General features: G+C 46.4%; 1 protein-coding gene and 1 long non-coding RNA gene across 2 annotated transcripts; one reads left to right on the top strand and one right to left on the bottom strand.

Annotated features, from left to right (window-relative positions):
• Positions 1-1,247: 1,247 nt before the first annotated feature.
• LOC147372436 (uncharacterized) lies at positions 1,248-2,727 on the bottom strand. The gene is made up of 3 exons (XR_015164094.1): positions 2,063-2,727; positions 1,618-1,712; positions 1,248-1,394 (listed from the first exon to the last, which is right to left on the bottom strand). It is a non-coding gene; the product is annotated as an uncharacterized LOC147372436 (long non-coding RNA).
• Positions 2,728-2,797: 70 nt separating this feature from the next.
• Positions 2,798-9,901, top strand: LOC147372435 (apolipoprotein L3-like). Its single transcript, XM_086404337.1, has 3 exons — positions 2,798-2,834; positions 4,128-4,254; positions 6,777-9,901. Exons 1-3 carry the CDS (start codon positions 2,798-2,800, stop codon positions 7,582-7,584), a joined length of 972 nt encoding a protein of 323 aa, XP_086260463.1. The 3' UTR covers positions 7,585-9,901.
• The last annotated feature ends 4,950 nt before the right edge of the window (positions 9,902-14,851 follow it).

Here is a 14,851-nt window from a genome sequence, read left to right as displayed (position 1 = left end):
CAAATGCATTTTCAAGTGTTTGGCATCATCCAGGATCAGCCCTTCCTGCCCAAGCTCTCCTCCTCTCTCTGCCTTGGCTCTTGGTCCTTGTGTTTCCCAATTTCAATTGGCTGCCCTGGCTCCTGGGGTCCTACAGCTTCGAGGCAGAGAAGGAGGCAGGGGACCAGCCAGCTCTCCTCTCCCATGTGCCTGGAGATGGGCCTGTCTGTGTAAATTCTCTCCCATCCACGCAGTCAGTGCCCACAGCCTCCATCACCAGGCATACTCCCTGGTAATCAAGCTGATGGTTACTATTCCTGAGGGGAACCCTGGGCATTGCAGAAGGAAGGTGATAGAAAGAAAGATTCTAGGATCAGGGCTCAGGTTAGGGGGTTTGGGGGAAACTCTAAGGAAGTTGGGCCACTCTAGACTGGATGCTGTAGAGAATGGCAGGGGCAGTTTTACCAATGATTGTCTCAGTAACTCTATCTACTGAGAGGGGAGACCAGAGCAAGGATAAAGGTGCAATTGGTAAATAAAAAGCAGTCATGATTTTCAGCCAAGGCAGGGAGTGTGAAGACTCTGGGTTCCTGTCACCACCACCCCTGCTTTTTAATTATTATTATTGTTAGCAGCAAAGTGAAAAGAAGCCGGGTATGGGATCTTGAGCCCAGAAAGTGGGTGGGATCCAGTTCTCCATGAAGAAGGTTTCTGACCTTGGACAAATCACAGAACATCTATGCTTCAGCTTCCTTAGCTGTAAATGGGGATACAGTGGTACACACCTCCTGGTTATTAGAACAATATGGATTATAATTTATAAAGTCTTAGAGTAACTACCAGTGCAGAGCAAAATCAGAAATACAAGCCACTCTCACGAGTAGCTGTTACTGTAACTATAAGGACCTTTACTATCACTTCAGTCAGGTCTCAGCAAGAATACTTAAATAAGTATTCTTTTGCCTTCTTAAAATACTGCCTTAGTATAATTAACACACTTATTTTCTCATCTCCCAACACAAGATAGTCAACACCGGAACCAAAAGAAGTTCTCTATATAAAGATCTGCTATTTAAAAAAATAACAGAGAACTGGCAAGACAAAGGATGGACACCATCGCATATGATATGTGTGAATGTAAATTTGTACAGTTTCTTTGCATAACAAAGTAGCTTAAGTATGAAAAAATGTTAGGTGTTGATACCCTTGGATCCAGTCATTCTACTTCTAGAAATAGCTTAATGAAAGAATCTTAAATGGAGGCAAAGTTTTATGCAAGAAGAGTGTTCTTTGCACTATTACTTACATAAAGAATTAAAAACAGCCTGAAGTCCAACAATCAGGAGTGGACAGCAAAGATGACACCATTCGGGTCCTCAGCTGACCAAGGCAGGGCTGCAGGGATTGGAGTGGGGCTGGTGGGACGCCAGAAAAAAGGTTTGTGGGATAAAGGCTATTGCAGAAGCGAGGAAGATGTGGGCTGTGGGAGCTACAGCAGCGGGAATGTTATCAAGGCAGAGACTCAAGCACAGGGTGCATGACATCATTTGCAATAAAGAGAGTCATTTTCCAATTAACATGCATCCACAAAGAGACATTTTTGTACATTAAAGCAAGTAGAGCATAGTCATCACAAACCTGGAATTTGGATCAGAAAGACTTGGGTTCAAGGCTGGGCTCCAGCAGAAATGGGAAAACTTGTACTGATCTAAGTTTAGGTGAGTTTCAGGAGCCTGCACGTCATAGACAGTGGATCAGTATCACCTATAACCAATTATTAACACAAGCATTCCCAACCTCATGTAATTCCAGAGGATTCCCTTCCTATCTGTTCTTCTGTCTCTGGTTTTATTGTTCCTGTAACTTCGCAGATGGCTGTCTCCTGTCTGATTATACTCTCTTGTACCCCAACAGGAGAGCAGAACTCTGACTGGGGAGGATGAGTAACTTTCCTTAACAAGTGATCTGCAGAGCCCAGGGGACAGAGAACCACGCTGAGTTAAATCCATGGTGGCACTGATGGCTGTCCCAGGGGAAACCACCCAGGACCTCACCCCTCGCTGCCCCCTCAGGCACTGCTCACCCGCGATCAAGCCCACAATCTGTTTTCTCTTCCCCAAGGGTGAAACGACACCTCCTTCCAGCCTGACACAGACGGGTTAGCTGAAGGGAGATTTCTGAGACCCTGCTGATGCCACCATGAGCTCAGAAGATCCCAGGGACCGCTCAGGTAGTCAGCCACCTCGTCTCTGGCAGATTCCTACTTGTGACCCAGAATTGAGGGTGGTGTCTCCAGGCCAAATTAACCTGCCGAGCAACCAAGAACCAAGAAAGGCGTGTATTAGCATCCCTCAGAGAGGCAATGGGGAGTCCCCTAACACTTGGCGGTCTGTCCCCACAGCCTCTTTCCTGGTCCTCTCCTCAGGGAGCCACAGATAAGATGCTAACTTCCTCCCCCTGCCTCCTGACCCCCAGCTAATGACTCAGAAATGCGGCAGGGCAGCCCATGGAGGGGTGTGGGCACAGAAGAGAAGGCAGGACAGGGAGAGGAGGTCCCCTGGAGCATCTCCTGCCCTCTCCCTTGGTCTAAGCCTCCTTCTGCTCCCAGAACCTGGGGTGTCAACACAGAGGCTCTTTCCTCCATCTCTTGCCCTGCTGCCCACCCAGCTGCTCCGTGAGGGTCAGTGGACTCTAATCTGAACCCCAATCTGGCCTTTGCTGGCTCCCACACCTGCCTGTGAGATCTGGAGCACCTTACCTGACCTAACCTGTAAAATGAGAAGAATATTTCCCTATGTTGTGATGAGGACTGAATATAATGTGTGTCTGTGGCCTGGGCCGGGGCCTGCCACATAGTAGGTCCTGCCTAGTGCCGTGCTGTCCCCTCTACCTGGAATGTGTTATTCCAAGTAGAAACCTCTCCCCTTCTCTAGAATCCCCTCTCTCCTGTGCTGTGCTAGGGCACCTGCCCAGTGCTCCCATATATAAACACCTGATTACCAGGTGGCTGCCTCAGGCAGATACTAGTTCTCTTGTTCTCAAACGCCCACGCAGACAACCAGGTGCTCAGTTATTTCCTCCACCCACACCACCCTAATCAGTCAACACACAGATCTAGTGCTGTGGGTTCGCTCCATGTGAGCCCTGTTTGTTTCTCCCTTAGTGAGGCATGAGAAAAAGAAAACCTAAGAGCACTTCATTTCAGGGAAGAGAGAGAGAGAGGAAGAGATCTGACATCTCTTCATTTAATATGGACACTGATATTACTGAATTAAGGCCCCACACTTAAGGCCTCATTTCACCTAATTACTGCCTTAAAGCCCCCAATCTTCTAATACAGTCATTGCAGAGTGGGTGGGTCTGGGCGTTAACTTATGAATTGGGGCTGGTGCACACAGTCAACAGCATGCCAGATGAACGCTGCTCAGAAAAGTGAACTTTAGCCACTTATCAGACCAGATCAGATCAGTCCCTCAGTCGTGTCCAACTCTTTGCGACCCCATGAATCGCAGCACGCCAGGCCTCCCTGTCCATCACCAACTCCTGGAGTTCACTCAGACTCACATCCATTGAGTCAGTGATGCCATCCAGCCATCTCATCCTCTGTCATCCCCTTCTCCTCTTGCCCTCAATCCCTCCCAGCATCAGAGTCTTTTCCAATGAGTCAACTCTTCCCATGAGGTGGCCAAAGTACTGGAGTTTCAGCTTTAGCATCATTCCTTCCAAAGAAATCCCAGGGCTGATCTCCTTCAGAATGGACTGATTGGATCTCCTTGCAGTCCAAGGGACTCTCAAGAGTCTTCTCCAACACCACAGTTTAAAAGCATCAATTCTTTGGCGCTCAGCCTTCTTCACAGTCCAACTCTCACATCCATACATGACCACAGGAAAAACCAGAGCCTTGACTAGACGATACTTTGTGGGCAAAGTAATGTCTCTGCTTTTAAATATGCTATCTAGGTTGGTCATAACTTTCCTTCCAAGAACTAAGTGTCTTTTAATTTCATGGCTGCAGTCACCATCTGCAGTGATTTTGGAGCCCAGAAAAATAAAGTCTGACACTGTTTCCACTGTTTCCCCATCTATTTCCCATGAAGTGCATCACACCATAGTTTATTCTAATCTTCAATTTTTATTTTTCTGTCTAGAGAGCCAAAGCTTTTTTGAGGATGTCCTTGAGTATTTCCAGGGGAGTGTGAGATGGGAACAACTGCAATTCCTGCTCACTGAAGACAAACCCTGGGAGAATTTTGTGACCGAGGCTGACTTGTCCAGGTAACCATGCAGGTACCCCAGGAATGTCACCTACATGCCCCCAGGAAGATTATCCCAGGCTAGTTTCCTCCAGGCAGATCCTATGGTTGAGGGCGAGGATGTTTCTTCTCAAGATCCTATGTGGAATGTTTCCTCTGTGTTATTTGTTAGCATTAAATGACGTTGGGTTGAGAGGAGACGAAACCTGCAAGGAAGGGCAGGTTATATGACCTTGGACAAGTTACTTAACTACTCTCTGCTTCATCCTGTGTTCAGTTTTATTGTGAGGACACTGAGATCATGCACACAAGTGCTTTTCATGATTGCTGACACAGAGTAGGTGCTCAGTCAATGTTAATTTTAAAATAAGCTTGTTGGGAAGAATCAGGGACCTTCTTCCTGGAGATGATAAACAAGAAGGACATCCTTTAGGTCAAGTCAGAAAATTCTGACCCGAACATCATTTTGTGTTCCTGGGGATTCCGATCAGAACTCTTTCATTCCCCATTTTAGGAATTATACAAACACTGCAGGTTCCTGCTGGCCAATAAGGCAGAGAGGCTGGAGGGGAACTGGTTGGACCTGGTGGGATCCTGAATCTAGCCCTGCCCAACTCTGGGCCTGTGGGTTTAAGACTTTGAGTCTCAGATTTGTTATGTGTTATGTCTCCAGTGGGAATACCAATTTAAACTGATGGACTGTAGTGATGGCCTCAGAGTGAACTGCAGAGTCAGAGGTGGGGAACCAAGTGCAATCATCTCATCGAAAGGCCCAGGGAGGCCTGGATCAGGGTCAGACCTAAGGGTCAGGGTGGAGCAGAGGGTCCAGGTTGGAGGACTAGTAGGCAGGCTTGGGCAGCAGGCCAGGATTAGAGTGAGGAAAGTGGGCCCTGAGGACACAGAACTGAAGGGGCTGTGACTCTAACAGAGGTCCTGGGAGTGGGAGAGGGGATATTTCTTCCCTTCCTGATGGGATCCCCTCAAGCTGGGCTAGAGGGCCCTGGGTGACCATGTCCTCCACACCCTGCTTGGGACCTGGCTTCTCCCTCCATCTGGGACCCTCTTCTAGTCTACGTGGAGCCACCCTGACAGTGGGAAGGCCATGTGGCTCAGTGAGCCCTCCAGGGTCATAGTAAGTGGCTGCGATTGTGTGTCATTTGAGCGATTCTGAGGAGCCTCACGCATCCCCACCAAAGAGGAAAACACTTCCTCCACCAGCTGTGCAAGTGCCAGTCTCTTCAGACTTAGCCATTCAGATGGGCATTTCCTCAAGTCTCCTGAATCTTTAGAGGTTTCATAATGTTTCACACTGCCTTGGGGTGCAGGCACATGAAGCTGTCACAAATTAACATGTGACCCCTGAGAGGTCAGCGGTGCTGGGTCCTGGGTCAGGAGTCAGTGAGGTGGGCTGGAGGGGCCACGGGGAACAGAGCTCACAGCAAATCTCCTGCTTCCCAGTCAATATGTGCAGTGGACAGACCCAGTGTCTTTCTGCTGAGAAGGCCAAGGGTATCAGGCTTGGGTGAGAGCAGATGCCAGGCAAAATGATTGTTAAGGGTCCTTCTAGCTGAGTTTTGATTAAAAAATAAATAAATAAAATTCTAGATGCACAGTTAGCCAATCTGAAAAGTATGAGGGCACAGTCCCAGGACTGTCCTTACATTTCCCATCAAGGGCAAATTTGGGGGATCCCACAACCACCCTCAGATTCTAGAACTCCATAGAAGGATGCACAGACTCATTAAAGCTTCAGGATCTCAGTTATGGTTTATTACAGGGAAGGATGCAGTTTCCCATCAGCCACAGGGCAGAGTCTGGGCAGGTTTCACACATGAAGCATACATTGTCCCCAGGATGCATTACTGTCCTGGATCCAGTGTGGCAGGACACATGGAGCACTGCCCGCCAGGGTGCTCACCCTATTTAACAACAAATTACCCTGACCTGTCATCTCCAGCCCCTCCCAGAGCTCAGACTATTGCCCTAGAGCCCAGCTCCTCCAGAGGTCAGAACTGATACCACGTGACCCAGAGGCCCACCACATGTCAACTTGTCAGACTCTCCAGTGGCCAAAGTCCCAGGCAGATGAGGACATTCTTATCAGCCAGAATATTCTTGGGGCCTAGGGACCACATCCTAGCAGCCACGAGCAAAGAACAAGTGAACTCCTCACTATACACTAAGGTCCCTGAATGAAGGGTTTTCTGCTCTAATCCCAATTCTCTTTGTTTATCAGTGAAGTTCCCATTTTACACACAGTCTGGAAGTGATGGTGTTGGTCTGCTTTGAGGTGTCTTTATCAAATATCTCTCTTAAGTTATAGGTATCTGAAGATGGCCTTTGCTTATTTATTCCATGTTTGAATAAGTACATGGAGCACTAACAATATACAAATGAGTGTTTAAGGTTGGAAAAAATTTTACATTAGTAAAATTCTTGTGATTTACAATAAAATCTCTGCGGTTTATGCAGGATAGAGTTTGTTGAGCCTGTTTCTTAGACAAGCAAAGTGTCTTTCTAAGGCTTTAATGTTCATTGTTACAGGGAAGAGGCAGATGTACTCCGTGAATGTCTGATCAAGCTGCAAACAGACTTGGCCGGGGAGGACCAAGACAGGCTACAAAAATACCAGCAGGAAAAGGAGAGGTTTTTGAAGGAGTTTCCTCAGGTAAAAGAGGAGCTGAAGGAGAGCATAAGAAAGCTCCATGAGCTTGCAGACAATGTTGACAAGGTGCACAGCGACTGCACCATCTCCAATGTGGTAGCTTCCTCCACCGGCATTGCGTCTGGCACCCTGAGCATCCTTGGGCTGGTTCTGGCACCCTTTACAGCAGGCCTCAGTCTGGGACTCTCAGCCGCTGGAATAGGGCTGGGAGCAGCAGCTGCTGTAACAGGTTTGTCCACCATGGTGGTGGAAAATGTACACATGTCATCAGCAGAATCCCAGGCCACACTCCTTGACATAGCCAAAATAATTTCCTATGTATATGATCTCTACCAAGTTAAAGTCTTTGGGAGCCATATTCGTGCCATCAGGGTGGCCAGAGGCAACCCTCAGTTAGTAGCCACTGCTCAGCGCTACATAACCACTGGGCGAGTCTCTCTCCGAAGTGCCCGGCAGGTGAGAAGACATTTCAGAGGCACTGCTCTGGCAATGACTAGAGCAGCCCGTGTCAGGAGAGGAGTCCTGTCAGGTTTATTCATGGGGCTGGACGTGTACTCCCTGGTGAAAGACGCACAGGACGTGCAGGAGGGGGCAAAGACAGCATTGGCTGAGAACATGAGGCAGAAAGCCCGGGAGCTGGAGAAGAAGTTGGAGGAGCTCACCTGGATCTATGAGAGTCTGCAGTAGGGCCCGACTGGGCCACCCCTAGAGCAATGCAGGGACCAGGGACGCGTGCAGGGTCAAGGGGAGAAAGCACTTACTGTGGACTGAAGAAGACACTGAGGGCAGAATAAGGGAGAGGCAGGGAGACTAGCAATGAGAGGCCAGGAATAGGGGAGCTTTGAAAATGGGAGAAAGCCAAAGTAATCCAGCACAAGTAGCAGAGCTCCTCTATCGCCCTCCCCAGGGTCTGATATTCCAGCAAGTAGGGTTTCCCCTGGTGAGGGTCTCTAACCCTACTTCTCCAGCATCAACTCACCTTTGAGCTCGTGGGTAGTGAGTTGCTTGTTCCCATGTTTTATTAAAGTATAGTTGATTTACAATATTGTATTAGCTTCAGGTGTGTAGCAAAGTGTTTCAATTATATGTGTATCTGTGTTCATATTTATCCCTTTTAAATTTTTTATAAGTTCTTCAGTTCAGTTCAGTCGCTCAGTCATGTCTGACTCTTTGAGACTGCAGGAACCACAGCATGCCAGGCCTCCCTGTCCATCACCAACTTCCAGAATTTACTCAAACTCATATGCATTGAGTCGGTGATGCCATCCAACCAACTCATCCTCTGTCGTCCCCTTCTCCTCCTGCCTTCAATCTTTCCCAGCATCTGGGTCTTTTCAAATGAGTCAGCTCTTCACATCAGGTGGCCAAGGTATTGGAGTTTCACTTTCAGCATCAGTCCTTCCAATGAATATTCAGGACTGATTTCCTTTAGGATGGATTGCTTGGATCTCCTTGCAGTCCAAGGAAGTCTCAAGAGTCTTCTACAACACCACAGTTCAAAAGCATCAATTTTTCAATGCCCAGCCTTTCTTATGGTCCAACTGTCACATTCGTACATGACCACTGGAAAAACCAGAGTCTTGACTAGACGGACCTTTGTGGACAAAGTAATGTCTCTGCTTTTTAATATGCTGTCTAGGTTGGTCACAACTTTCCTTCCAAGGAGCTAGGGTCTTTAATTTCATGACTACAATCACCATCTGCAGTGATTTTGGAGCCCAGAAAAATAAAGTCAACCGCAGTTTCCACTGTGTTCCCATCTATTTGCCATGAAGTGATGGGACCAGATGCCATGATCTTAGTTTTCTGAATGTTGAGCTTTAAGCCAACTTTTTCACTCTCCTTTTTCACTTTCATCAAGAGGCTCTTTAGTTCTTCTTCACTTTCTGCCATAAGGTTGGTGTCATCTGCATATATGAGGTTATGGATATTTTCCCAGCAATCTTGATTCCAGCTTATGCTTCTTCCAGCCCAGGGTTTCTCATGATGTACTCTGCATAGAAGTTAAATAAGCAGGGTAACAATATACAGCCTTTCTATATTTGTATATCCCAAAAAGTACTGCTTTCCGGATTTGGAACCAGTCTGTTGTTTCATGTCCAGTTCTAACTGTTTCTTCCTGACCTGCATACAGATTTCTCAGGAGGCACGTCAGGTGTTCTGGTATTCCCATCTCTTGAAGAATTTTCCACAGTTTGTTATGATCCACACAGTCAAAATCTTTGGCATAGTCAATAAAGCAGAAGTAGATGTTTTTCTGGAACTCTCTTGCTTTTTCAATGATCCAACAGATGTTGGCAATTTGATCTCTGGTTCCTCTGCCTTTTCTAAATCCAGCTTGAACATCTGGAAGTTCATGGTTCATGTACTGTTGAAGCCTGGTTTGGAGAATTTTGAGCGTTACTTTGCTAGCAGGAGAGATGACTGCAATTGTGTGGTAGTTTGAATGTTCTTTGGTATTGCCTTTCTTTGAGATTGGAATGAAAACCAACTTTTTCCCGTCCAGTATGAAAAGGCAAAATATAGGATACTGAAAGTTGAACTCCCCTGGTTGGTAGGTGCCCAATATGCTACTGGAGATCAGTGGAGAAATAACTCCAGAAAGAATGAAAAGGTGGAGCCAAAGCAACAACAACACTCAGTTGTCGATGTGACTGTTGATGCAAATAAAGTCCGATGCTGTAAAGAGCAATATTGCATAGGAACCTGGAATGTTAGGTTTATGAATCAAGGCAAATTGTAAGTGGTCGAACAGGAGATGGCAAGAGTCAATATCGACATTTTATGAATCAGTGAACTAAAATGGACTGGAATGGGTGAATTTAACTCAAATGACCATTATATCTACTACTGTGGGCAAGAATCCTTTAGAATAAATGGAGTAGTCATCATAGTCAACAAGAGTCTGAAATGCAGTACTTGGATACAATCTCAAAAACAGTAGAATGATCTCTCTTCATTTCCAAGGCAAACCATTCACTATCACAGTATCCAAGTCTATGTCCTGACCAGTAATGCTGAAGAAGCTGAAGGTGATCGGTTCTATGAAGACCTACAAGACCTTCTAGAACTAACACCTAAAAAAGATGTCCTTTTCATTATAGGGGACTGGAATGCAAAAGTAGGAAGTCAAGAAATACCTGGAATAACAGGCAAATTTGTCCTTGGAGTACAGAATGAAGCAGGGTGAAGGCTAACAAAGTTTTGCCAAGAGAACACACTGGTTTTAGCAAACACCCTCTTCCAACAACACAAGAGAAGACTTTACACATGGACATCACCAGCTGGTCAATACAGAAATCAGATTGATTATATTCTTTGCAGCCAAAGGAGAAGTTCTGTACAGTCAGCAAAAACAAGACTGGGAGCTGACTGTGGCTCAGATCATGAACTCCTTATTGCCAAATTCAGACTTAAATTTGAAGAAAGTAGGGAAAACCACTAGACCATTCAGGTATGACCTAAATCAAACCCCTAACGATTATACAGTGGAAGTGAAAAATAGGTTTAAGGGTCTAGATCTGATAGAGTGCCTGATGAACTATGGACAGAGGTTTGTGACATTGTACAGGAGATAGGGATCAAGACCATCCCCAAGGAAAAGAAATGCAAAAAGGGAAAATGGTTGTCTGAGGAGGCCTTACAAATAGCTGTGAAAAGAAGAGAAGCAAAAGGCAAAGGAGAAAAGGAAAGATATTTGAACTCTACATTTGAATGCAGAGTTCCAAAGAATAGCAAGGAGAGATAAAGAAGCCTTCCTCCGTGATCAGTGTACTTGTTAATCAATATAAAAATTAAAATATACTTGTAGAATTTGGGATCTGAAGCACTAAAGGGAGGAGGAGAATTAATATCTCAGTTTACAAAGCTAAGAATCAAGAAATGGTGGGTCCAGTCGAAAGCATAAGAAATGGAGATGTAAATAAGGTGCTTACAAGTACAAAGCTTCCTAACAGGGGATATCAAATTAGTGGAATAATGATATAAACAGACGATGGGGCAAGGTATAAGAAAAAGTAAAAAATAAATGAAATCCTTATTTTTCCCATTCAGAAGTAATTAAATAATATCAAATTTTTAAGTCAAGAAAAAGACAAATGCAATCCTAAATATTGATTAGCTATTGTGGTTGATGACTCCCCACTTTGCACCAGGCACCTTCCCAATTGCATGGTATGCATTCACTTCCTTTTAGTTCTCACAATGATCCTGTAAGAAAATAAACTGAAGCTCAGAGAGGTGAAGCAATTTACTCGAAGCACACAGCTCGTGCTAGAGCCAGACTCCAAGTCCAGGTTCCTGTCTCCTGAGCACACATTCTCACACCATTCCACCTCCCAATGTAGTAATATCACTTAAAGACATTGATTAACTATCTAAGCTTCTCCTTGGGAAGGAAAGAGCAGAACCCTCTGTACAAATTGGTCTGTTTTAACCATATGCACTTAGGACTGGATTGTTTTAACTCTAAAACAGCAGCAGTCACTTTATAGCAGTCAGTAACCCACAAAATGGGGTGGTTTCTAGTGCCACCACCCTCAAGATGACGGAAGCAGTTGAATTTAATGCCAACAAGAAATAAATGTGACTCCTGCTGTGACAGATTTCAGTAAGGGAGACATGTTCATTTTGATGAAACCAAGTTCTCTAAGAAAGCGAAGGTGAAAGTGGAAGTGTTAGTCACTCAGTCGTGTCTGACTCTATGACCCCAGGGACTGTAGCCCTCCAAGCTCTTCTGGAGGAAATTCTCCAGGCGAGAATACTGGTGGGCATTACCTCCTCCAGGAGATCTTCCCAACCCAGGGATGGAACCAGGTCTCCTGCATTGCGAGCAGATTCTTTACCTTCTGAGCCATTAAGGAAGCCCTCTAAATTCTCTAAGTAGGGATGGTAACTGGGGTTTAACCAGAATAATCAGAATGAACAGTAACCCTAAACAGACACACTGTCCAGCAGCATCTTGCCCACCCACATGTGCACCCATGGGCTTCCGTCCACTCACAGGAAGGAAGACCCCTTGCAGGGGAGGTGATCCCACAGGCTGGCATCTCTGCTCCCGCAAAGACAAGGATGCTCTTGAATGTGATCAGAGAAGAGGTCAGAAGGGACACCTACATAAATAACAATAATAAAAGATAATGATTACTATAAAGATGTTTCATTGGGCCAAGCTAAGTCTGTGAAAGGCCATGAGTTCAAAACAATATTACATTGAGAGGACTTTAAATAAAGTGTGGTCAAAAAGGGAGACATAAGGGTTAAAAAGTGTGCTAGTGGAAATGCAGGTGACACAAGACTCAAGAGACATGGGTTCAGTCCTGGGGTTGGGAAGATCCCCTGGAGAAGGAAATGGCAACCCACTCCAGTATTCTTGCCTGGGAAATCCAATGGACAGAGGAGCCTGGTGGGCTACAGTCCATGGGGTCACAAAGAGTTGGACACGACTGAGTCGGTATCTTTCTTTTCTTTCTATGTTGCCAAGAAGAGTAAGTATAATGGGAAATATTTCATTGTTAACTAAGTTTAAAAAGAAGACGAGTCTTGAAGTCTGTAGGTATATTCCTTTCTGTTTATTTACATGAATGTTTATACAGGATTGAGAAAGAAAGAACAAGCCCTGACATCTGGAGGCTGGCCTGGTATCACAACAGGGTGCTGTTCTTCTCCCGTTGGATGTAAAGGCTCTCACAGAACTCCAGCCTCACACAGGGTCACCCTGAGAGCAGTTGCGAAGGAGACAGCAAACACCCATCACTGTGGCCCCACCAACACCATGCCCCCTCCCCTGGCTGAAAAGCGGGACTGCTCCTTCTTACCAATCACACCTTCATCTTCGCTCTGGTCTCCATACAGGGAGTTACTGAGACTCACACTGGTAGAACTGACCCCAATTCTCTGCAGCATCCAATCTAGAGTGGCCCCATTTCCTTAGAGTTTCCCTCAAATCCCCTCACCTAAGCCCCATCCTAGCATCTTTCTTCCTAACAGCTTCTCTCTCCGATCCCCAGGGTTGTCCCTCAGGAAGAGTGACAATCAGGTTGCTCACTAGGGAGTGTGCCCAGTGGCAGAGGCTGGAGGCACTGACCATGTGGGTGGGAGAGAATTCACACAGGCAGACCCACCTCCAAGCAGGTAAGAGAGGAGAGCTCACTGGTCTCCTACCTCCTTCTCTGCCTAGAAGCTGCAGGACCCCAGGAGCCAGGGCAGCCAATTGCAATCATGAAACACGAAGATGAAGAGTCAAGTCAGAGAGAAGAGGTGGGCTTGGGCAGAAAGGGCTGATCCTGGATGATGCCAAACACTTAAAAATGCATTTGGACCCTCCACCTCATCCTTCCATCCTTCCCTGCCATTCTTGTCCTGGTCCTGACCCTTGTCTGGGGCCTTAGCTGGGTGGGGTGCTGGACGGTTCTCCCTTCTGCTGGATTACTATCTGGGTGTCCTCCTCTGTTAGCCTCTGATTGGTCACTTCCTGGAAAGGCTGCCAGTGGGAGAGGGGAGAACCCTAGAGAAGCCTGTCCCTGCCCAACTGCATGGCCCGACACAGAGACATTCCCTCCATGTGGGCAGACAGAGATTCTACCAAACCTCTCCCTCCACGTGGTACAGCTCATACTCTATGGGCAGGGACAGGATGGGTAAAGGCAGTGTCAGATTCAAAGTCCTTAGCCCATCGCCAGGCCCTCCTGATGCTTCTACTCCTGTCTTTCACACCCTCCTGACTCCATGGGGCCTGGTCCACCGGCCTGGAGGACTTCCAGCTGCCTGGACTCTGATTCCCACCCAACCTCCAGGCCTTCACTCAGGCTGCCCCTCCAAGGCGTTTCCCTACCTGCCTCACCAGGTGAAATGTTACTTGTCCCCGGAGGCCCATCTCAAAAGCTTCCTCCACCTGCTGTCTTCCTCTAATTCCCTTCCAGTCTCCCTTGGAATCTTGCCCTTTCCTGCCTGTGGGTCTGTTTGTGTGGAGTTTCTGCAGCTCCCAGCACAGGGCGGGGGCTCTGTCTCTTCTCTGCTGCTCCTCCTGCTCCAGGGCTTCTGGGGCTCCCTCCACCCTCCTGGGCACAGCCTGGCTAAAACATGAGGTGTGGGACCTGTTACTGGGGCATGAATCAACCAGATTCTCAAAGACATAGCACTACACCTCTTTTACCTACAGTTAGTAATTCCATTTATTTTCCTTGTCTGTCTTCGTAAAAGCTCTTTCTGATAGTGCCGTCAGATATCTGAGCGTTTCCATTTATGGGCATCCCACGCTTTTCCAGAAGATCACCCTCTGCCAGTAAAAGAAGATGTGAGACCTACATGGTCTATGCTCTCCACCATCTTGGTTTAAGAAAGCTTTTGTATGAACACTGTACTCTCAGGTAGCAGGAAACACCTATTTCTTCGTGTCTCTTTACTCCAACCCTGATATTTTTATGAGGAGAAAGAGGAAGAGAGAACTGTGGAAAAACATGAGGCTTACCTAAAACCTGATATCCTATCCTGAGACTTGAAGACTTGAGCAGGACATTCCTAAACCTCCCCTCCCACAGGATGTCCAGTCCAGGTCTGATCTGGGTGTGGGGCCCAGCTTCCTCTAGCCTCTTGCTCTCTGCTCCCAAACTTCTGCCTGGGACTTTGAGGGGAAAAGCGTGGAGTCATTTCCTGACTGCAATGGAGGTAATTTTGAAAGCATAGAAATGGGTGTGCTACTCTTTGACTGAGAAAAGTACCACTTAAACATGTCCTGCTTGAATGAGGAGAAGGACAAGAAGGAAAAAAAGGAAGGGGGGACAAAGAGAAAGAGGAAGAAACAAAAAGATTCTAATCAATCAATCAATCAATTCCAAAGGATCTAAATGAAAATGGAGAAGAAAAAGAACTAGAAACATACTAGAAAAAGTGTTAAAATTAATTTTGAGTTGGGGAAACCATTCTCATCAAGACACAATTTCCGGAGCCATAAGGA

This window comes from Bos grunniens, chromosome 5 (genome assembly GCF_055505025.1).
Source record: "Bos grunniens cultivar Pamir isolate PY7600 chromosome 5, Bosgru_T2T1.0, whole genome shotgun sequence".
Taxonomy (NCBI): Eukaryota; Metazoa; Chordata; class Mammalia; order Artiodactyla; family Bovidae; genus Bos; species Bos grunniens.
The sequence above is the reverse complement of the archived record's forward strand: the minus strand, read 5'-3'. Positions and strand labels throughout refer to the sequence as shown.